We start from the raw sequence: 23,705 nt of genomic DNA, 5'->3' as shown, positions 1-23,705 counted from the left end.
TGTCTCTTGTGCTCTCGATCACAAAAATACCAAGCGTTTTAGAGACGTCCACTCAGGTATGGTCGTCAATGCATATGCATTAGCACACCACCGAGTGCATTAGAATATGGTTTTCATTTTTGGGTGCTGCATGCATTAAAAGTTTGTGTGGTTATGGTTATTGTTGTCGCTGAGCATGAGTGGTTTTCTGTAGCTGCTGAGATTTATATTGTAAGCAGAATTCATATAGTAGCTTTCATATACGGCACATGGTAGTCGGCAGTACTGCATTTAGAAAGAGAAAGTTATATTTTCTTCACTGTTTATTCAAAACTTATATGTTGCATGCTCTAGGTTTTAAAGTGAGTTGGCATAGAGTTTTTATTTGAGAAAAATCAATTTTGTGTCCATGTGTTTTCAAAGAGAATATTTTAGTTTTTAATCACTGATTTTTCATTGTGTTTCAATTGGAAATTAATTATGAAAATGTGCCTTGTGATTTTCGTAATTGGTGGATTTTAAAAAATTATTACATTTTGCATGATCGCGTTAGTATTTTGCAAAGTTCGAGGAGACAGTGATTGGCGACTGCATTAGTGTCGTGCCACTTTCACTTGAAGGCTGAAGAGAGATCGGGTAGCAAAGCGTAGTGAAAAAATTGTCTACTAGTATGTGGGTCTAGTTGATGAGTTTTGTAAGTCTTTCTATACTCATTTCTCTTAATGTTTGTTTTGGCTTAAGAGTCTGAAGATTTTCTCAATGGTGAGTTTTACCCCGTTAAATCCTACATCATGTGTACAATGTTATTTGTCTTTTTAATTGCAAATGTGTAGGATAAACTTCCACTTATTTTCTTGTAGTGAACTCTATATTAGACATTCATCAACATATAGAGTCCACGACAGAGGACTTTGCAACTATATTATTCAGTGCATTGTTTAATTTGTAAAGCTCTCATTTATCCTAATAATAAAATATAATCTGTACAAGACATTAAAAAAATCAAAGTGTCTTTCAACATTTTGGATGTCATGTATGGCCATATCCTTTATTTCCACCATCCTTATCAACCGGATGGGGAGATATGTCTTTATTTTACAAATCCATAATGTGGCAATCGTCTATTGGAAGGGTAAAGTATGTTTTGAAATCGTGGTAAATATTGATTGAGTAATGACGCCTCTAAAAGTAAAATTTGGTTATCTGAAAGAATCTCTTATAAAATAAAGTAACAAATAATCAACAAAAGTAACAGCACACAAAGTTGGACCTTTTCCAACGTTGAAATGAAATATGAAAGTAGATCAAGTTGCTATTATTCATCTACTCTTTTCTTTTTTCTTTTTTAACAAACGATATTATTTACACAGTTACACTAAGGAAAGGGAATGGGCCAAACCTCACAATGGGCTAGCAATAATATGGTTCAAATTCGCATTTAACGAGAATCAAACTTAAGACCTCTCACTTACAAGTGAAGATGAATACTATTAGACTGTAGTATTAAATGACATTATTCATCCACTTTTAAATAATGAATAATCAAGAAAAACATTGCACGGGGTCCCTCTCTCGTCACTGGAATTGTATCCTCTCCTGAGCTTGGGCTTAGGAACCTCCTAACCAACACACAAAAGCCGTTGGATTTAGATCCAACAGCTATAATTATTACAACTTTTAAAAAGTCCCCTGTTTGTAGTCGTTGGATCAAAATTCAACAATCCTTGTGTGTTGGTCAGGAGGCTCACTCAGGAGAGGATCCAATTCCCTCGTCACTTACCACTAGTGGCCATCACTTCCCTGAGCAAAAGACATCTTTCCAATTGCTTGACCAAAACAAGCATTGCCTTGGTTGTCTGTCCATCAATAACAGGTCCACATCTCAACCCAAATATAATGACGTCAAAGGAGAGGGGAAAATGAGAAGGAAACTCCGGAGGGTAGAGAGAAGGAAAAGAAGAAAAGGAGAAAAGGAAAAGGGAAAAGTAGAAAAGGAAGGAGGAAAATGAGAGGAAATATCGGAGAATAGAGAAAAGGAGAAGGGAAAAGAAGAAAAGCAGAAAAGAAGGGAAAAGGGGAAAGGAGAGTAAAGGAAGAGAGGGAAAAGCATAAAAACAAAAAATAAAAAAATAAAAATCGTCTTCATCATTATGTCTACTAACGGAAAAGAGCAAAATGCTCCCAACTTCCCCTGTTTCTTACATTGTAAATTGTATTTCGTATAATGAGAAATCAATATTCTTATCCTATGAACATAGACACAACTTGCCAAATCTCGTAACCATATGACAAATCTATAACTACATAACAATTCAATCAACCACTTTAAGTTCAACCATACATGTACCCAGATTCAAGTTTTTCTAAACTTTCCTTATGAAACTATCTGAACATTAAAAGTGCCACATTATTATATGGTTCTATCAAGTTTTAGTTTTTGTCTAATTACCTCATCATCTTTAGGACAATCAATCTTGTAGTTGAATATATAAACCTTCGAGATGGTGATATTGGAAACACTAGTTGGTAGGTTGATTGGTAGAAATGGTTCCAACAATTCAAGGATGAGAAATAAATATGAAGCAACGATCAAAATGTGTTGTATTTTATCACAAAAAATCTTTGTGCAACTAGAAGTGCATTTTATAACAAAAAGGTGAGCAACGATCAAAATAATTGTGATTTAGAAAATCACATGTAACACAAGAAGTAAAATTTTCTTTTTCCTTTCATCTCTACAACTAGGGCCGACCATGACTTAAAGAAACACTTTTTGGGTCAGTGCATTTGGAACGACCCATTTTATAATTGTTTGTTAATTTTCCTGGAAGTAGATAAGAATGACCTAATTAAATATCTCCCCTGCACACAGACATTTGCATTGCACCTAACAAAGACCAGGTTTTTTGTTTGTCCACCGAACCACATCAATGGCTCTTGTGAGAATAACTCAAGGAACATCCTCTAATTCCAATACTCAGTCTTAAAGTAATGAATTTAGGTTAATTTTTTTTTCTTCTTAAAGTAACTTTTTTAAAAGAAAAAATTATGTAAACTATCATAATTAACATTTTAACTTAAAAATATTTAGATTCTGACAAATATTGAAAAATCGCAAACCGACACTATGAAACTCGTTAAACATTATAAAAAAAATATGAAACACATAAGAGATTTTTTTTTAATTACTTTAGTCATTAGATTTAAATTTGGACCGTTAATTTTTTTTTAACTGTTGAATTTCATCAAATTAGATCTTAACCGTTAAATTTAATGAATTTATAAATATAAAACTAAATAAAATACACATATATAATGGGTCAGCCCCATTAATCTTGGGCTAAATCTGGCTTTTTTTTAGTTTTTAGCATTTAGCCTACACATTTAGCATGGATTAGGTTAGGTTTAGGAGGAGTAAAACCTAAAAAATAGCATTTAGTCCAGGATTTGGTCTTAGTGGCCGGCAAAAGAATTCAAAGGAATCTTCATTAAATTTATGTTTTATGTTTTTTCCTTAAACGATACGTAATATGCTAGGTTGTGTAGGACATGGACTAAATCCAATTAGCTTCCATATACCTGCCGGCTGCCGTCCACAAGAAACAAAAAAATTGGTATTTAAAGGGTTGATGGATCATAATCCGTGTTATAAATCCTAAATTACTAGTTGGTGGGTTGACGATTGGTAGAAATGACCCCAACATTTCAAGGACGAGAAATCAGTATAGAACAACTATCAAAGCGTGTTGTATTTTATTACAAAAAAACCGAATGCAATTAAAAGTGTATTTTATCACAAAAAAAGCAAGCAACCATCAATATAAATTGTAATTTATAAAATCACATATAAAACAAGAAGTACTCTTTATTTTTTCTATTCATCTCCACCACTAGTGGCCGACCATGACTAAAGAAACGCTTTTTGGGTCAATGCTTGTGGCCATTCCTGGAAGTGGATAGGAATGACCCTATTAAATATTTCCCCTGCACAGAGATATTGGCAATGCACCTAGCAAAGATTGTTTGGCAATGCACCTAGCAAAGACACTCGCAAGACTTTTACCGACCACCTCTACACAGCCTTGAACAACGAAGGATTTCTCACGTTCTGAGACGCCAATGAACTTAAAAGAGGAGAAGCTATAAAGCCAGGACTGCAGAAAGCGATCCAGCTGTCACGAACTTCTGTTGTCGTGTTTTCGAAAGATTACGCCTCATCCAGATGGTGCCTCGATGAGCTTGTGGTGATCCTTGAACACAAGAGGACTTCAATTGATCATGTAGTTTTACCAGTCTTCTACGATGTCGATCCGTCCCACTTGAGGAAGCAGACGGGAAGTATTGAAAAAGCATTTGCTGAACACCAGAGAACTCAGTCGTCGAAAAAGGTGAAGGGATGGAGAGAGGCACTTGCAGAGGTTGTAAATCTAGCAGGCATGGTCTTAGCTGATGGGTAACTTTCATTTTCTCCGTTTCTCTTCTCTTTCTTCGGTCAATTTGATAATATGATTTGTAGGTACTAGACTTAGCATCCGTCTCGTATTTTTTGTGTTCGTGTCGTTTTCTTGACATACTTGTTATTTTAATCGGGTGTCATTGTTATTTTAATCGGGTGTCATGTGTTGACACCGATAAAAGTAAACAGGTAATTTGACCCAATCCTGAATCGTACAATATTATCAAGTAATATCATCTGATCCAACCCACTCCCCATTACAAAGTATATATTTAAATCAATATTTATTCATCCAATACTTAGGTGAGGATTTGGATCCTCTTCTAAGCCAATGGAGAGGATCTTCCTGACCAATCATCGTGGGCCGTTAGATGAAAATCTCACAGCTACAAACAAGGAGTTACTTTAAAGTTATAATAATTATAGCCATTAGATTTTCATCCAACGATTCACGATGATTGATCAGGAGGATCCTCTTCATTGGCTCAAGAGAGGATCCAAATCCCTTCGGTGAGACAAGATGTCACATCCCAACATTTACAACCTTCTGCTGAAGCTCACATTAATTCCAATTTAACTCATGTTATACTTACAAAAGTACTTGATTAGAACTCCAATAACTATATTACACTGCATAAACTTGCCTTTTTTTCTTAACATACGATAATGTGAAACTTCAAAAATATTTAACAGTCACATCATGTAGAAAAATTTACAAACCAAAAGAAACAAATTTAGCAAAACTAACATGTCAAACACTAGAGAGAGAACATCTACCAATTTCCAGTTGAAGAAAAATAACTAGTCACATTAAGATGGTTTATTGCACATGACATGTTTGATTTATCTTTCATTTTGTTTGCAATAATATGGTTCAAATTCGTATTTGACGATAATCAAACTTAAGACCTCTCACTTACAAGTGAAGATGAATACTATTAGATTGTAGTATAAAATATCATTATTCATCCACTTTTAAATAAGGAATAATCAAGAAAAAAATTGCACGGGGTCCCCCTCTCGTCATTGGAATTGGATCCTTTCCTGAGCTTGGGCTCAGAGCCTCCTGACCAATACACAAAGGCCATTGGATTTTGATCCAACAATTATAATTATTACAACTTTTAAAGGGTCCCCTGTATGTAGTCGTTGGATCAGAATCCAACAACTCTTGTGTGTTGGTCAGAAGGCTCCTAAGCCCAAGCTCAGGAGATGATCCAATTCCCTCGTCACTTGCCACTAGTCACCATCACTTCCCTGAGCAAAAGACATCTTTCCAATAATAGGTCCACATCTCAATCCAAATATAATGACGTCAAAGGAGAGGGGAAAATGAGAAGGAAACTCCGAAGGGTAGAGAAAAGGAAAGGAAGAAAAGGAGAAAAGGAAGGAGGAAAATGAGAGGAAATATCGGAGAATAGAGAAAAGGAGAAGGAAGCTTAGGAGAGTAGAGGAAGAGAGGGAAAAGCATAAAAACAAAAAATAAAAAAGGAAAGTCATCTTCATCATTATGTCTACTAACGGAAAATAGCAAAATGCTCCCAACTTCCCTTGTTTCTTACATTGTAAATTGTATTTCGTACAATGAGAAATTAGTATTCTTATCCTGAGAACGTAGATATAATTTGCCAAATCTCATAACTACAGGACAAATCTATAACTACATAACAATTCAATCAACCACCTTAAGTTTGACCGTAAATGTACCTAAATTCAAGTTTTTCTAAACTTTCCTTAAGAAACTACCTGAACATTAAAAGTGCCACATTATTATGCGGTTCTATCAAGTTTTAATTTTTGTCTAATTACCTCATCATCTTTAGGACAATCAATCATGTAGTTGAATATATAAACCTTCGAGATGGTGATATTGGAAACAATAGTTGGTGGGTTGATCGGTAGAAATGGTTCCAACAATTCAAGGACGATAAATGAATATGGAGCAACAATCAAACAAGAAATGAGTATACAGCAACGATCAAAATGTGTTGTATTTTATCACAAAATTTTTTTGTGCAACTAGAAGTGCATTTTATCACTAAAAGGTGAGCAACGATCTATATAATTGTAATTTAGAAAATCACATATAAAACAAGAAGTAATCTTTTCTTATTCTTTTCATCTCTATCACTAGTGGCCGACCATGACTTAAACAAATACTTTTTGGGTCAATGCATGGGAATGACCCATTTTATAATTGTTTGTTAATTTTCCTGGAAGGAGATAAGAATGACCTAATTAAATATCTCCCCTGCACACAGACATTTGCATTGCACCTAACAAAGACCAGGTTTTTTGTTTGTCCACCGATCCACATCAATGGCTCTTGTGAGAACAACTCAAGGAACATCCTCCAATTCCAACACTCGTTGGGGTTATCATTACGACGTGTTCTTGAGCTTTAGAGGTAAAGACACTCGCAAGACGTTTACCGACCACCTCTACACAGCTTTGATAAGCGCAGGATATCGCACATTTCGAGACGACGATGAACTCGAGACGGGAGAAGATATCAAGTCAGGACTGAAGCAAGCAATCCAAATGTCCCGAACTTCTGTCATTGTGTTTTCGAAAGATTACGCGTCATCCAGATGGTGCCTTAACGAGCTTGTCGAGATCGTTGACCACAAGAGGACTAGCTCGGACCATGTGGTTATACCGGTCTTCTACGATGTTGATCCATCCCATGTGAGGAAGCAGACAGGAAGCATTGCCGAGGCATTTGCTAGACACCGGAAAACTGAACCCCACGACATGATGGAGAGATGGAGGAAGGCACTTGCAGAGGTTGCAGATCTAGCTGGGAAGGTTTTACAAAATCAAGCTTATGGGTAACTTTCATTTCTTCCTTTGTCTTCTCTTTGTTGTTGTTGTTGACCTGTCCAATAAAATAACAAAATATTGATTTACTCAACACAAATGTTCATATGACTTAAGGCAAATTGCTCCAGTAAGAATCCCATTTAAGGTCAATTAAGTTGTTATGATCTGTACCATGTAGCTGCATGGAGTAGCTATTAAGAATTATTAATCGAACCTTAGTATAATTTTCTCTTGTGAATTCCATGATGATTAGACTTCGTATAATTGATTGATATCGAGTGCACGACATTTTGATTCAGCTTTCATTTTATTTGCAAATTGTTAGGTACGAGTCAAAGTTTATCAAGGATATTGTTAATTAATCGAACCTTAGTATAATTTTCTCTTGTGAATTCCATGATGATCAGACTTCGTATAATTGATTGATATCGAGTGCACGACATTTTGATTCATCTTTCATTTTATTTGCAAATTATTAGGTACGAGTCAAAGTTTATCAAGGATATTGTTAAAGTGATTCGTGATAAGCTAAGTCGCACACACTTGAGCATTGAATCAAAACTGGTTGGAATCCATTCTCGAGTTGAACACATCAATTTATGGTTACAAGATCCATCACATGATGTTGGTATACTTGTTGTTTATGGGCTGCCTGGAATAGGGAAGACAACCATTGCAAAATGTGTTTACAATTCAAACTTTGAAAGTTTTGAAGGAAGCAGCTATGTTGAAAGTATCAGAGAAACTGCAAGTCATCCAGACGGCTTAGTTCAAATACAAAAGCAAATTCTTTATGATATTTTAGATGGGAAAAAGGAGAAAATACACAATGTTAGTGAGGGCATAATTAAGATTGGAAGAGCCATAAGCTTCAGAAGAGTTCTTCTTGTTCTTGATGATGTGGACCATATGGACCAATTTGATGCAGTACTGAGAATGAAAGATCAGCTTTATCCTGGAAGTAAAATAATCATAACAACTAGGCGTAAAAGGTTGCTAAAGGCACATGAAGGTATTACGGTGCATGAAGTTGGACCTTTGGGTTTCGATGAATCATTGGAGCTCTTAAGCCAGCATGCTTTTGGCCAGGATCATCCCCTTGAAGGTTATGAGAAATATTCTGAGGAAGTCGTACAACACAGCGGAAGACTTCCATTAGCTCTCAAAGTTTTGGGTTCTTCTCTTTTCGGGGTACCTAAGCGTGTATGGAAAAGTACATTGGAGAAGTTAAAAGTTATTCCAAATGGTGAAATCATGAATAAATTGAGAATAAGCTACGACTCTTTACAAGATGACCATGACCAAAAATTATTCCTCCATATTGCTTGTTTCTTTATTGGAAAGGATGAAGATTACATTGTCAGAATACTAGATGGATGCGATTTCAAGACAATCTGTGGCATTCAAAATCTCAGAGATATGTGCTTGGTGACAATTGATAGGGACAACAAGTTGTCTATGCATGACATGATTCGTGACATGGGACGAGAAATTGTTCGCCGAGAATCATATGAGCCTAAGAATCGTAGTAGATTGTGGCGCTCTCAGGATTCTTTCGAAGTATTGAGAGAAAAGAATGTAAGAAATGTTCATTGTGTGTGTGTTTTTCTTTCTCTCTTGTACTAATTAACCAATTGTTTTTCCGATTTCTTTTATAGGGTACGCAAGCAATTGAAGGTCTTATGCTGGACATGCATGAACAGCTTACGAACAGCCCCATAAACTCAAACGAGAACGTCTTGGAAACCAATTCATTTGCAAGGATGCACAAACTGAAACTGCTCTGTCTTAGACATGTACGACTGGACGGATGTTATGCAAAACTTCCGACAAGGTTAAGATGGTTGTGCTGGCTCGAATTTCCTTTGGATTCAATTCCTGTTGATTTTTCTTTGGAGAAATTGGTAGTTCTTGAAATGCAATATAGCAACTTGAGACAACTCTGCAAAAAAGCAAACGTATGTTACCCTACGCTTTTCAATCTATTTTCCTTCTTTCTTTAGGTTTTAATTCTTTAATTAATTTCATATGTTGGAATCAACTCCTAGTTATTTTTTTGTTTTTTTTTTTTATTTGTTTCCAGTTTCTTCCTTCGTTGAAGATCCTTGACGTCAGCCATTCCCATGGCCTTACTGAAATCATTGACTTCTCACTTTGCCCCAAACTAGAGGAATTGATTCTTGTGGATTGCACCAGCCTGATTGATGTTCATGAATCCATTGGAAACCTGGAGAGACTCGTGTACTTGAATATGAAAGATTGCAAAAATCTTAGGATGCTTCCGAAGAACATGTGCATGCTTAAATCACTTGAAACACTCATTTTATCTGGTTGCTCAAATCTTGATGAGTTTCGAGTGGAGATGATGAAGGAGATGGAGTCTCTAGAGGTTCTTGCAACAGATGGAATTCCATTAAGGCCAGAAAGAAGTTCAACTATCTTGAGTTCTTTTCCATGCTCTTTAGTAGAGTTGAGTCTGAAGGGATGCAATCTTTCTGACGATGTCTTTCCTACGGATTTAAGTAATCTATCCTACTTGCGAAGCCTACATTTAGATGAGAATCCAATTTGCAATATGCCAGTTTTCATCAAAGGTTTGAGAAGGCTCAATCATCTATCTTTCAAGGATTGTAATAGGCTCGAATCGCTTGTGGGGTTGCCGAAAGTACACCAAATAACAAGTATAGAAGGATGCATATCATTAAGAAAAATAAAATATCTTCCCCATGAGCAATGGTCTAGCTGGTACCAGGTGGGTAACAACGACAATCTAGTTGAGTGGGAGCATGGATACAAGATAGAGCCTATTGATAGAGTTGATGTGGAAATAATCAAACTTTTGGGCTTGTGCAACTTGGAATCCATGCCAGCTGTTCGAATGCTTCATCCATTCGCAAGGAGGGGTACAAAAGAGGTCCAGCCGGTCCAGGTGCGCCTCTCTCTCTCTCTCTCTCTCTCTCTCGCGAACTCATAAGTCTTAAATATATAATGGGAAAGAAATGACTGAGTAATGTTGTGATGATTATGGCAAATACATAGGGACTGTATCAATATGGTATATTCAGCACATTTTTTGCTGGGAATGAGGTTCCAGGCCGGTTCAGTTATAAAAGTACCAAGTCCTCCATATCTTTTATAGTCCCTTCACTACTTGCTGGTCACAGAATTCGAGGCTTGAACATCTTTGCTACCTATGCAAACAAGGGGAATTGGAATGATACACCGCCCTTATTACATCCAATGCTACTGACTAAAGTGAGTAACAAGAGCAAGGGTCTGAAGTGGATCTATCACCCATATTTCTATGGAATTCCAGGAGAGGGAGAAGATATGATATGGTTGAGCCATTGGAAGATGGACAACAAAACAATATTACAATGTGGAGATCAAGTGGTGGTTTCTATAGTGGCGGGGGTAGATGAGTTGATTATAAAGGAGTTTGGTGTCAAGCTAGATGAGTTTATTATAAAGGAGTTTGGTGTCGAGCTTGTGCAAGAACACCAGAATAATATGATGATAAGTACCCAACACAACACCAAATCAGATCCTAATTATCCATATGTCATCGGTGGAGATTTGTCCAGGTGGGAGCATATACCAGGAATATACTTCCTTGGTGCCAGTAAAAAATATGTTGAAGACAATGATATGTTTCCGCGGACACTTTTATATCGCCTCATCATGAACACTGATGAAGAAGACACAGGTATGCTATGTCGTTGTATTGCAATGAATTATACTCCATTCAAACACTTCCAAGTCCGTCTGTATTCAATTCAAAAACATAAATTTTATGTTATTTGTATGTTTTTCAGATAAAGAAGAAGGGCAAGAGGATGAACCTGATTACACAATTGGAAGGACGAGGGATGCCAGTAACAATTGCAGCCGCAGAAGCTGGAAGGTGCTCCTCACAGCTGCCGGCTTATTTTTCATGCTTGCCCTAGTAGTTCTGTCCGCCATCTCCCTGAAAAAAGAAGCGACAGTAGTCCACAAGCGATCCATGAGTTTGTAATTTTACTTGACACAGACATCTTTGGATTCCCTCCTTGTTTTCAAGATGTTTTCTGCCTTTAAAAACTTCGGGTTCAAAGCTAAGCGCTTAACCGCTTGAGATATAAAAACCCCTAGCAATTAGATATCGAAGTTCAAATATGTTCAACATCATCAAATATTGCATAGCTCAAATGTGTTCAACATCATCAAATACTGAAATACATCCAGCATTAGCGATGCTATTTCGGCACCGTGGAAAGCAAAAACATCCTATTTGCTTATAAATGTCAAAGTTACAGATCTTAATTGTCATTTACAACAAAATCATGCTTCTCAAGGACTCGACTCCCATTGAAAAATTGTGTAAATAAGTATAACAGATACAAGATTGAATACTATATCAAATAAATAAACAGCAGACAATTGCATCGCTACTACACTACGGAGCTGGTTTCTGCTTCTTCAACCTGAATTATTAGGGTCAGGAAGCATTAGGAGGAACATCTGTCTCTGAGGCAGATAATCAAATAGTGCAAAATTAGAATAAAAAACAATAGAAGTTCAGGATTGATGAGGTTCCAAGCCCACTACAAGCTGCCGAGACAATGCAGTGTCATTGACTTCAATAGAAGCAGATACAGATTGTTTGAATGAAACTTCCCTCATGAGTCCAAATTGTTTGAAAATCATTAATGAGGATACCCGGCATCACATGGGAGGATAAAATCATTAAGAATTTCAAAAGCCACAACTTTTAAATGCAATCTGATTGCATGTGTTTTGAACTACATGAAATATTATACATTGGGTAAACAGTATTAGTACATCACATTCAAATGCAATCATTCATGTATGAAGTATGAGATGCCCTGATAGTTTTACCAGAAGATGATGGGTCAATTGTCTCAAAAAATTATTTCAGTAATGTCTGGTATAACTCAGAGTCATCCAAAAGTTCGGGGTCACCATCAGCTTGTGCACCAGCATCAGATTGTGTCACCTATCGAAGTGAAAGAATAAAATTACTCAATTTGTGCAGATGGAAATATAACTTTTTATAACACATCAACAAGGTAATTAAAGCGGACCCCACAGGCTGCACATCGAAGTGGCAAACAAATCAAAATTTTAAATAAAAGATAGGATTAAAGTTAATGGCGAATAAAGAGTACTGAAATAATCACAGCCCTCGCACACTGGTTGCATGATTTATTCTTATAGCAATAAAAGGCACAAATTCGTCAAGTCACATCGGGGCCATCCAAGAAGAAAATTGAAGCAAACATCACAAACAACCCAAAATTTGCTCAAACGTCGTATCAAATTAATTATAAACAGCATCCATCCAAAACAATGAATTTGTACCTCATTTGGGAGTTAAAATAGCACATGGGCAAATTGTAAATTCCATGGGACATTTAATTCCAATGAATTTATAAATGGGTCCTCAGATTAGCATAGAATATAGTTAACCACAATTATATGCAATCAGTACCTTTCCTTTTGCAGTGTTCTCCCCCACAGGAGCCTGCACATCAATAACTCGTGTTTAAATTACTAAATGTTAAAAACCAATCTTGTTATGATGTTAAAAATATGAAGCACAAATATATCTGAGCATGCGCGTGAGACCTTAGGAACTGTGAAATTCATTTTTTCAATTTAGATATAAGAGTTAATGTCTTACAGTGCCAAATACAGCAACTGCTAATTTCCACATCTGCATCTGCCCAACCATTCTGCTTGGGTCTTTTATACAAGAAGCAACGTGCTCACTAATATTCTGCAATTGGAAAAAGAAAAATGAATTCTTAGTGATATCTGGCAAAGCATGGCACAAGTCAGTCATAGGGAAAGGCATGTTTACAAGTTCAATTATTGAACCAGACCTGATTAAAAGCATGCGGCTTGCTTTTAATATCAGCAGCACCTGTGGTCACCTCCGTCTTCCTCTGCCATTTGTCTATCAATTTGTTTCTGAAAGTAGCTATTCTATAAGATACAACGTGACAGGCCTTAGTTAGACCAAGTAACCCTCATGGAAATGCACACACTAATGAAAAGTTGAACCTAGTAGAATAAATTCCTAAAATTTATGCAAGAGAAGTTATCGGAGCATGAAAGAATTTATACAGAACTACCCAAGAGTATACTTAAAGTAAACATACGGCAACATAGATTTTTACAAGTATAATGTACAAATGAATTTCTTGGTTCTCTGCCGGCCCCTTTAGATAACAAACTAATTTAATTTAGTACCTAATGGAATTTAAAGGTCAGAAAACTATCGTCTGGTACATTTCATATTGAACAGTTGAGACAAACTTAATAACATAATAGCCTGATGTATTAACTGATAAGAACTATGTATTGAAATATAACAAAAGTTAGACACTAAGGTATTGAAATACGGCAATAATAGTAAGGTACCTGAATCCACCATTTACAAGAATTTTAGACAGTAAAACAACAAAATTCCAAAGTTCTTTTTGCTGCTCCAAATGGATCAGCGAAGTATGGCATGAACAATAATGTTAAACAATATTTCAGTTTTATAGATAGGCTTCAATATAACAAGAGCATATCTAAATAGTAGAATATGATTCTTCTTTTCAGAATATCCAAATTATGATCTGAGTACCTCGACAGCAACTAAGAAATTCATGACCAATCCTCATCACCATTACCATCACGATCAATGTTCTTAGATGACTGTGACTTCTTAGATTGTCCAGATTTACCTGCAGAACAGGATATGTATTAGGAGAAGCAATACATGAACATATGCAGTATGTAGTTAATGAGAATGCAAACAGTACACACTAGGACAGCCAATTAGACCATGGTAGCCCAAAAGCCAATTTTTTTTGCTTAATCAGGCTAAGGCTTACATGAGATCAAGCAGGAAAGATTTGTGCTGACATCCTTGGGCAGATTTGAAATCCGGCTTCATCTTGGCTATCCTCAGATAAGAAAACAAGACTCAACTGATTTACCTTCTATGCCAACATTATGCTTTTGACAACAACAATTACCTACCTCTAGAGCGGTTATTTAATTGATGTTTCCTTGAAAGCTGTAATCAAAATCACAACGTGTGTAATTTTTGTTGATCTACTCTGAACTTCCCACCTAATACGCGTAAACCATCACATAGTTGGACTGGCTTGTTTTCAATAACCTAATCATTAAAATTCTAAATAAGAAAAACTTCCAACTATTTCTAAAAAAGAACATTTCAGACTCCAGTTAATTTAGGCAGGACTGAGGAGATAAAGATGAGTATTTTCTTCCTTGACCAACCAAATAATGAATGAGAAGGAATTTCTCCCCTTCTTTTTCCCCTCCTTGCAGACTACACACGCCATTCAGAAAGGAAGAAATCTCATTCGTGCATTGTCAACTCAATAGCAATCCACATATTTAATTCCTCTTGTAGCCATATCTTCTAACCCAACCCAACCCAAATTATATGCAGTTTATTTAATAATGCAATCATCTTCCAAGAATAAGGTCCAAATATGTGACCCTTCCATCCTGGATGTCTATATTTCTATCGAATGGAACAATTTGCAAACATTATGTTTGCTAGTACTTAACATAAATACTTACACCAACAACAACAACAATAAAAGATTGGCACAGAAAACATAGGTCCATAAAACACGTAGTACTTACCACATGCAATGAATGACACCCTCAGAAGCTGATGCTTCTAGGTTATCATATACGTAACCGCAAACTTGGTTTCTTCAAGGACAATGAAGCGAAGTTCCCAATCTAAATACATTATAAACTCCAGCACAAAATAAAATCCATGTCTCCTTTAGCACTAAAGCTCAGTTCATGTGGATTTTGGGTAATAAAAAAAAGGTCCAAAACTTAACAATCCAGATTAGGGGAAACAATTAAAATGTAAAATTAACAACAATTAAACAAATTAACAAACTGTAAACCCACCAAAAAAAAACCCGAAAAAAAAAGCAACTGACCTTAAAACAAAGAACAAACAGACAGAACAGAGAGATGAATCCCCAAAATGAGAGAAAATGAAACAAATAAGGGAGTAAACAGACAGAACAGAGAGATGAATCCCCCAAAACCTGACCTAACGTACTAAAAAATTCAAAAATCTAAGCTAACAGTAAAGAATCCCATTAAAAACAGGAACTTATCAGTTGCCTCTGTTCATGACCCCTACCCCTCTCCTGAAATCCTGACGACCCATATGGTTTTCTCTGACCATCCTCACTCTCCCACTTGTGAAATCCATCTGCAGCAACAGCGCTGAGACCCCTACCCCTCCCCCTCGCTCTTTCTCCCTCTCCCTCTCTCTCTCTCTCTCTCTCTCAGCCTCCAACCCCGAAACCCTCATTGAATGACAACAAATGCAAACCTACCAGCTACCCCCTAATTCGCTCAAAACCGAGAGGACACAATTGCCCTTCCTAATACACCATCCCCACCATCGGATTGTAATCATCGATGGGCAGAACTGTAATTAAATCATTGAGAGCCTGACTGAGGGCCGGGCTTCTTACCCAAAACCAACAGAAGGCTTATGAAGAGTAAGAGAGAGCCCAAACCCCAGCCCAACACAGATTCGGTGGCAGCATTGTGTAAATAAAGCAAAATCAAGGGGCAACAATTTGACAGTAGCTAAGCTACGGTCAAATTACTCCTCAAACTTTAGAATAGATAATGAGAAGGTTTTGAACTTAAGATGCAGCTGGGAAAGTAGGCCGCTCTAGCCATTTCGAACTTGAGTGCTGCGAAAAGAGTACACTGCTCTAGTCAACTTAGCTAAGATTTAGTCCGCTAAACAAGATATTGATCATTTAGGTTTCCAGATTGTCATGGCATTCGTCTACAATTTGTATCCATAACCAAGTAGTTTTCAGGTTTCAACTAGCATTATAAATTTAAGGGAGATGTTAAAAAGTCGTTGCAGTCTCGTATATAGAAATTGTTTAATCTTGCGTAATGAATCGATAACAATACCTTTGTAACCAACTTAAACTATGAATATTTTGTATTCCTTGTTTTCTTTTTGGGAACAAACAATGTGATAGTTTACTCTAAATTATAGCAAGTGTAAAAAGTTTGAGCTCTAGAAGGAGTGAGTTAAGGAAGAGAAAGACATCATCCAATAAGGCAATCCACTGCTCGTTTGTATATATAAGAGCCTAAGCACTAAACAGTTAATACTAATATGTTAATTCAATTGACATTTAACATAATAAGAATATTTCGTCACAGGGAGGACTTCCCCTCAAAAAGAGACCCTTTTTGGATCTCTCCCTCCAAAGCCTAAGGATCAAGTGATCCGAGCTTTTGAAATTTGATCCAACGGCTAATAATTATTATAGCTTTTAAAATTTTTTACTAACTTCTCTGTTTTTAACCATTGAATCAAATTTCAAGGTCCCGGATCACTTCATCCTTGAGCTTTGGAGGGAGAGATATGGAGATGATTTTTTCCCCTTCCCCTCTAATCCTATGATCTTCAGTCCTAGTATTTCTTTCCTTTATAGCCAAGACTTGGGCCTTTATAGACCCTTTTTTTAAGGGACCAGTTGATGGCTTTTCCACAACAATTCACTTTTTTCAGTGATTGAAAAAACTCATAGAGGTATTTTAGCCTCTCACTAACCACCATCATGCAATTCACCAACCCCAAATAAGGATGGACAAAACACCTGCGGGTATGAGTAACCGCGGTTACGGGCCCATTTAAAATTCATGGTTACTGTTATGAGTAACCATTTAAATAACGGGTAATGTTAGGGAGACCAAAATTTAAACAAAATTTGCAAACCAAATGATGTGTCACCAATAGGAAATAACCACGTTAATCAACAGTTAAGTAATAATTCAATCAGTAGCAACCACATCATTTGATAACCAGACAACTTTAAATATAGTTGCTAATCCGGATTTTTATGAAAAAAAAAAAAAACAAGATATATAGAGATTGATTGTTAGTTTATTACAAATAGTGAAAAATTGTTGGATCGTTACAAAGTACGTTGCTCAACCAAACCAAATAGCAGATTTGTTCACAAAAGCATAGGGAAAGGATTCTTTCTCAGTTATATTATACAAATTGGGAGTTTTTGATATTCACTCTCACTAGAAAGAAAGTATTGAGACGTCAATTACATTCTATGCAATTAAGAGTCAGATTGTCATCCAAATTCTGACTAATTAATTTTTTTAAAATTTTTTTTACATACCAACCATGTGTGGATTTTTCCTATTACTATTATTATTAGCCATTAATTGTGAAATGCATGGCTGTAGAATCTCATGGATTTTATCTCTTTACTTGTAAGTGAAGGTTTTAAGTTCGAATCTCATAGATGATAAATTTCATACCAAATTAAATTGCGTATTGTGTGACTAATGTAAAATATATCGTTGTACTCAAAACAAAACAAAAAGAAAAAAACAAAATTATGGAACCTATGGTGTGGTCTTGTCTTGTCTTGTCTTGGTGCGGTGTGGGATGTCGAAAACACAAGCAACAAAAGTAGTGGTGGTACCGAAACAGAGAGAGACCCCTTTGGGTTTCTGCTCCCTTTTTCCATTCTTTTGGGTCCAATTGTGCACTTTACGTTCATGAAATTCCGACCACAAACTAAATTAACGAAATATCAAGCCCAATAAAATAAAGCCTTAAGAGGAAATAAGTCTATCACTCATTGCCCGGGCTAGTTAGCTGTTGCAATGCTATCGTAGGAGCCATATTACTAGTTGATGCCAAAATCTTGGACTTTCGATGTTGGATGCGACTAATGTCCAAATACTTGTATTCAATCTCTAATGTCCCAACGAAGCTAAGTTGTCATAAAAGTTTGATGATGGAGGTTTCGCTTGTTCATACTCACTATGTTTTGTGTGAAACCAATATGGCGAGTACAAACAAGCCGAACATTCATCATCAAACTTTTGATATCTTCAACCAGTGAAAGAATACACTAAAGTCATGGTTTATCTCTATTGAAGTAGGTTGATTAAAACTTGAAAAATATTTGTAAGACCTAAGTGTTTAGCTCAAAACTAATCCAGATTTCAATCCTAAATTAAACTTTTGCTTCAATCACATAAGTAATAGCAAAAGGGATTCTTGTTATTCCATTTGTGTCGAATAATAAAACAAACTGCAACTTGTCCTAAATTATGGACGCAACCATCAAAATTTAATGGAAGCAACTACAAGTAATTCTTTAAGGACTTGCTACAGTACTTACAAATACTTAGTGCCATTACAATTATGATCATGAATGCTTATCGAATATCATTGCAGCATATCTAATATCTAATTTTCAAATGAAGTTAGTACCAAGTACGTGTTGGTATCACTTATAAAATTTAAGAAAGAAAACAGATAATTTCTTATGGATGAGGGAATATTGACAAGTGTCATTTACATGGCCTTAGACTAATATTTCAAAATCCGTCTTTTCCTACACGCTCTCTCTCTTCCTACCTTCATCTCCCTCCCTCTCTTCCCCTCCCTCCAAGCCAATCTCTGTCTCTGTCTTCAAACAGACCTTCTCTTCAAAACCCCCTTTCCCATCTCTCTCCCTCTCATCTTTTGTCTCTGCTACCACGCCAACACCATGGCAGTAGCTGAGCTATCAACACCTTCATACACCAAGACTCACCTTTTTCAATTATCCCAGCTCTCACCCTTATCGACCCATCTCCACTTTCACCGTCGTGTCGCCTTTCGGCCGCTCCCTCACACTCGAAATGCCAGAATCTGTTGCTCTGTTGCACCCAAGTAAGCTTTAATATCTTCACATATCTCCACCATTTCTTTTTCTCTTTTTTTTGTTTTTTTTTTTTTTTGGGTTTTTGTTTTGTTTTGTTTTGTGGTAGTAGTAATTTTCTTGTTCCTGATGTCAGTCAAGTTCAAGCTCCAGCAGCTCCAGCAGCTCCAGCGCAAACCGAAGACCCGAAGAACAAGCCTGAGTGCTTCGGCGTGTTCTGCCTCACCTATGATCTCCAAGCTGTAACCTTTCTTCGTTTTGTTATCTGGGTTTATGTTGATTCTGTGAACTTTGGTATAGATTTGTGGGCTTTTCACCTTGTCTTAGTAGGGAAACTCTGGAGCTTCAGTTTGTCATATAAGTGTACATATGGTGTCTGTCAATTTGTCTGGTCGAGCTGTTCTAGTATATTTAGACTTTCATTACCAAAAGTAGAATGTTCTCTGTTTTGTTGAGTAGTTACTGCATAAGACTCATTTGTTATGTACTGTAATCTATGTTTTACAATTTTGTTGCATAAATAGTGAATCAGACAAAAACCGTCAATTTTGGGGTTTTTTTTTTTTTTTTTTTTTTCTGTTTGTTGCTGGTGAAAGACTTTCTGCTGAAGATACATGCAGTTTTAAAGTATCCAAACTGGGCTTGTAATGTGTGTTTGTGTGTGTGTGTCTGAGAGAGAGAGAGAGAGAGAGAGAGAGCATATCTGATTATTGACCTGCAGTTGCTTTTCCTTTGCAATGAATTAAGTAATGTATCTAATAAGGTCCAAAATTCACAGGAAGAAGAGACAAAATCATGGAAGAAATTAATTAATATTGCAGTCTCAGGTGCAGCTGGGATGATATCTAATCATCTACTATTTAAAGTAAGTCTTTCTTGCATCCTAAACCTCTTGCACTTTGTCCTTTTCATTAATGGTGGCTTTGCTTTTTGGAACTTATTGACTAGCAATTACCTATTTTGTTAAATTGTTAATACTTTCAAAACATTATATTTCTATACCTGTAATTAGGAGTTCTATTCCCATTGGGTCCTGCAACCATCCAGTCCCTGCCTACATGTTATCTTAGTCTTAGACTACAGTCTTTCCGATAACCTGCAACAATCTAAACCATATCAGGTTAAACTGGAAAATAGAGCTTGTAGAGACATTTAGTACTCTCAACTGACAAGAAACTGGATTATGCTTTAATTTGCTGAGCATGTAGAAATTCATGCAATTGTGGGATGGCGCCTTTACTTGATATGCTACAGTGTGTGAGCATAAAAGAGAGGAAAAAAATATTCTAACCCTCTCTAGTTTTTAGAATATAATCGCATTTTTGTTATTAGAATTTAACAAGTTCAACATTTTCAACGTGCTTTCTTACCGTCCAGCTTGCGTCAGGCGAGGTTTTTGGGCCAGACCAACCTATTGCGTTGAAACTATTGGGATCTGAAAGGTCCTTCCAAGTTCTTGAAGGTATGGTTCTGACATAGACATAATTTAGTGTAGATTTACATACATGTGCTGTCCAAAGCAGCATTTTCATATCGCCTACACAAATAATATAATTAGTAAACAAATCTTTGTGACCCTTAATTGATTTCTACTGGTAATAGTTATTTATTCATACAAATCAAGTAATCGCATTGTTGACTTCCTAATTATCTGATAACTAGAAGGATTAAGTTAAGTTGGTCGGCAAAATCTGAGATTCCCCAGTTTCTTAGTAGTTGTTGAGAATGAATCCAACATTGATGAGAGGAGGGACCTTGCATGTGCTTGTATGTGGTTGGGTGACTCCCCATATTGCCAATTGGTTTTATGGTGGAACCTCAACGGCCACACGTGCTCCACTTCCCCCAAGTTGTGTTGCTCACGTGTTAGGCTTGAAAATTTGCCACATGTGAGGGGGCGTGTTGAGAATGAATCCCACATTGATGAGAGGATGGACCTTGCATGTGCTTATAAGTGGTTGGGCTACTCCCCATATTGCCAGTTGGTTTTATGGTGGAACCTCAACTTTCTTCAATACTACTGTTCCCTATGTTTAAAAGAGGAACTGAACAATGTCAATTGTCGTCTGTCTCACTTGAGGAAGAAGGTTCAGCATCCAGATATCGTGGACAGGATACATTGCAGATTATATTTTATCACCGTCAGATACAATGTTACCTCTAGTTGTGGGTGTGCCTGTGTTTCTGCAGTGTTATTAGGGCAGTTAGCTAGAATTACAGTGGAAGAAAAGTTAATTAGTGAATGATGTATCTATTGGAGTTGCACAAGTTTTGAATTCAATAACTTAATGTGTTCACCAAAAGTGAAGCCTTCTAAGTTATGTATATGTGCGGCTCATTAAGAGAACAGTTTCTGCGTTCAGGAGTTGCTATGGAATTGGAGGATTCTCTTTTTCCGTTGTTGCGGGAGGTGAGCATTGGCATTGACCCATATGAGGTTTTCCAAGATGTAGAATGGGCTCTTTTAATAGGAGCAAAGCCTCGAGGTCCTGGAATGGAAAGAGCAGACTTGTTGGATCTGAATGGGCAGATTTTTGTCGAGCAGGTTCTGTTAGATTTTATATGATATCACTATCACACATTGGCTCAATAGTTTTTGATCATATATGTTTTGTTTCAAAAATCAGGGAAAAGCTCTTAATGCTGTTGCATCACATAACGTCAAAGTGATTGTAGTTGGAAACCCTTGTAACACAAAGTAAGTAATTGTCTTCCTCGTCTTTTCAATTTTTTGGGATGGAAGGATGCACAGGTTGCGGAGATATGCCCATCACTTTTACTTATATTCTTCCTGATGCAGTGCACTCATCTGTTTGAAAAATGCTCCAAACATACCTGCAAAGAATTTTCATGCTTTAACACGGCTGGATGAAAATAGAGCAAAATGTCAGGTACATATACCTCGCAAACATTAGTAGAATAGACAATAATCAATATTAGGTCATGACCAAAAGGAATAATCATTTAACATAGTTGGCTCATGATTTATTCAGCTAGCCCTCAAAGCAGGTGTCTTCTATGATAAAGTGTCAAACGTGACCATCTGGGGAAACCACTCAACCACCCAGGTCATTTAATCATTCTCTTTTAAAAGCGTGGATTATTTTTACTAGCTTCTCGTTTTGAAGAAGATTTGCATAATTCTTATCAGGTGCCAGACTTCTTAAATGCTAGAATTAATGGCTTGCCGGTCAAAGAGGTCATCAAGGATCACAAATGGTTAGAGGAAGAATTTACCGAACTTATCCAGAAGGTAAGACCGAACGTATATTTCCATAATTCAACATTGTCTAAAACCATATCTGCTCCTCATTTTTAATTACTGAAGACGTATCCAATTCACAGAGAGGAGGTGTGCTCATCAAGAAATGGGGAAGATCGTCAGCTGCATCAACTGCCATGTCAATTGCAGATGCCATAAAGTCTTTGGTTACTCCTACCCCAGAGGGCGATTGGTTTTCATCTGCAGTAAGTTTGTGTTTGTTTGATATGATGCACGTTATGTAAGCCTATATATACTGTCTGTCTTCTGTAACAACCAGACCATCTTGAGAATCCATATGATCAGAACTCCATTAGTTTCGATGGAGAAACATTTGACTTTGATGCCCAACTCTCTGAGAAACAAAAGGAATTAAGTAGAATTTTCTTTGTGTTTCCTTCTCTAGTTTTTGGTTGCCACTGAAAGTCTCTGCATATTATTGCATGCATATAAAACGCCCCAGATCAATATTAAACTGAACATCATAAATGCGAATGTTAAGTTATTCTGCATTCATTCAACGCCACAAAAGTTCATGATGAGTTGCCCTTCGTCCCTTGTGTACCATCCCATTGCAGGTTTACACAAATGGAAATCCCTATGGTATAGCAGAGGATTTAGTATTCAGTATGCCATGCAGATCTAAAGTAAGTCTATACAAGAGATTTTCCTATCCTTGTGTTTATGTTTGTGATATAGGCACTTCTAATAAGTTATTCACAACCTCCAGGGAGACGGCGACTATGAACTTGTAAAGGACATACAATTTGATGACTATCTTCGCAAGCGAATAAAAAGGGTATGCATTGTTGACTGGATTGAAGTACTATACTGGCACGAAAATTAGTAGTGTATTGTAGGCATTGACTGAACTAGTGTGGACTTTGTAGTAGTTTTGGACTAATTGTCTCATTTGACGTGATAATCTTTCAGAGCGAAGCTGAGTTACTAGCTGAGAAAAGATGCGTCGCTCACCTTACTGGGCAGGTACGTTTTTCACTCTTACACTATTGCTACCTGCTGACACCACTCGCGCATCTTAATCTCCATGTTCATTCTTTTCCAGGGTATCGCTGTGTGTGATTTACCCGAGGATACTATGCTTCCTGGAGAGATGTAATCCTCAGCAGACAAGTTCCACGTCTCGAGAACTTTTACAAAGGATACGATACCACATAGAGCACATGAGGCAAATAATGGAGCATCATTTATGTAGTAAGAGCATGAAAATAAACCAGAGGGAGTAATGTAAAAGTCATTAAATTTTGAGGTTTCTGCTGTGCAGCCTAGATCCTGAACATTTATGTCTAAATTTATATTTGTGTTTGAGTTGCAAATAACCGTAATCCTGAACATTTACCTCAAATGCTTTGTGATTCTTATCTCCTTGATTAAAAAAGATGTGCATTAT

At 36.7% G+C, this 23,705-nt stretch overlaps 2 protein-coding genes and 1 long non-coding RNA gene across 16 annotated transcripts in view; 2 read left to right on the top strand and 1 right to left on the bottom strand.

Annotated features, from left to right (window-relative positions):
• LOC137734677 (uncharacterized) overlaps positions 1-17,704 on the bottom strand; it is a 29,877-nt gene extending 12,173 nt beyond the window's left edge. For 2 of the 11 annotated variants that reach the window (XR_015964591.1, XR_015964594.1), the window contains exons 1-7: positions 14,933-17,704; positions 14,146-14,212; positions 13,896-13,995; positions 13,144-13,246; positions 12,942-13,037; positions 12,750-12,782; positions 12,137-12,254 (exon numbers count right to left, since the gene is read on the bottom strand). This is a non-coding gene — a long non-coding RNA (uncharacterized LOC137734677). Of the gene's footprint in view, positions 1-7,177; positions 7,314-10,280; positions 11,024-11,100; positions 12,255-12,749; positions 12,783-12,941; positions 13,038-13,143; positions 13,247-13,895; positions 13,996-14,145; positions 14,213-14,293; positions 14,436-14,932 lie in introns of those variants that run through there. The other 9 variants (XR_015964589.1, XR_015964588.1, XR_015964587.1 and 6 more) reach the window with 9 other exon arrangements.
• LOC137734675 (TMV resistance protein N) lies at positions 3,921-11,520 on the top strand. 4 transcript variants are annotated; one of them, XR_015964583.1, is made up of 7 exons: positions 6,755-7,266; positions 7,738-8,836; positions 8,917-9,216; positions 9,342-10,187; positions 10,298-10,672; positions 10,713-10,964; positions 11,074-11,520. XR_015964583.1 is itself a non-coding variant. In XM_088697739.1 (7 exons), the coding sequence occupies exons 1-7, from the start codon at positions 6,755-6,757 to the stop codon at positions 11,271-11,273; spliced, it is 3,588 nt and encodes a 1,195-aa protein (XP_088553865.1). In that variant the 3' UTR covers positions 11,274-11,520. The 4 variants fall into 4 exon arrangements, 3 of the variants coding, with proteins under 3 accessions (XP_088553866.1, XP_088553865.1, XP_088553864.1); XM_088697739.1 differs by having other exon boundaries at positions 10,709-10,964; XM_088697740.1 differs by lacking the exon at positions 6,755-7,266 and adding an exon at positions 3,921-4,432 and having other exon boundaries at positions 10,298-10,964.
• Positions 17,705-18,659: 955 nt separating the features above from the next.
• LOC137733353 (malate dehydrogenase [NADP], chloroplastic) lies at positions 18,660-23,634 on the top strand. The gene is made up of 14 exons (XM_068472505.2): positions 18,660-19,043; positions 19,169-19,274; positions 19,811-19,897; positions 20,410-20,494; positions 21,396-21,577; positions 21,660-21,730; positions 21,833-21,923; positions 22,026-22,100; positions 22,184-22,285; positions 22,378-22,500; positions 22,873-22,941; positions 23,025-23,093; positions 23,228-23,281; positions 23,361-23,634. The coding sequence occupies exons 1-14, from the start codon at positions 18,880-18,882 to the stop codon at positions 23,412-23,414; spliced, it is 1,332 nt and encodes a 443-aa protein (XP_068328606.2). The 5' UTR covers positions 18,660-18,879; the 3' UTR covers positions 23,415-23,634.
• The last annotated feature ends 71 nt before the right edge of the window (positions 23,635-23,705 follow it).

Source organism: Pyrus communis, chromosome 7 (assembly GCF_041283825.1).
Source record: "Pyrus communis isolate YQ-2024b chromosome 7, ASM4128382v1, whole genome shotgun sequence".
In the NCBI taxonomy this organism is placed as follows: Eukaryota; Viridiplantae; Streptophyta; class Magnoliopsida; order Rosales; family Rosaceae; genus Pyrus; species Pyrus communis.
Note: the sequence above shows the minus strand (reverse complement) of the source record. Positions and strands in the feature narration are given on the sequence as shown.

Excerpts from the sequence above, each read along its gene's own strand:
- LOC137733353 (XM_068472505.2), top strand. The coding sequence starts at position 18,880 with ATGGCAGTAGCTGAGCTATCAACACCTTCATACACCAAGACTCACCTT. Across the intron at positions 20,495-21,395 it reads GTCCTTCCAAGTTCTTGAAG|GAGTTGCTATGGAATTGGAG; the intron begins GTATGGTTCTGA and ends TTCTGCGTTCAG. Across the intron at positions 23,094-23,227 it reads TTCGCAAGCGAATAAAAAGG|AGCGAAGCTGAGTTACTAGC; the intron begins GTATGCATTGTT and ends ATAATCTTTCAG.
- LOC137734675 (XM_088697738.1), top strand. The coding sequence starts at position 6,755 with ATGGCTCTTGTGAGAACAACTCAAGGAACATCCTCCAATTCCAACACT. Across the intron at positions 10,188-10,297 it reads AAGAGGTCCAGCCGGTCCAG|GGACTGTATCAATATGGTAT; the intron begins GTGCGCCTCTCT and ends GCAAATACATAG. Across the intron at positions 10,965-11,073 it reads CACTGATGAAGAAGACACAG|ATAAAGAAGAAGGGCAAGAG; the intron begins GTATGCTATGTC and ends TATGTTTTTCAG.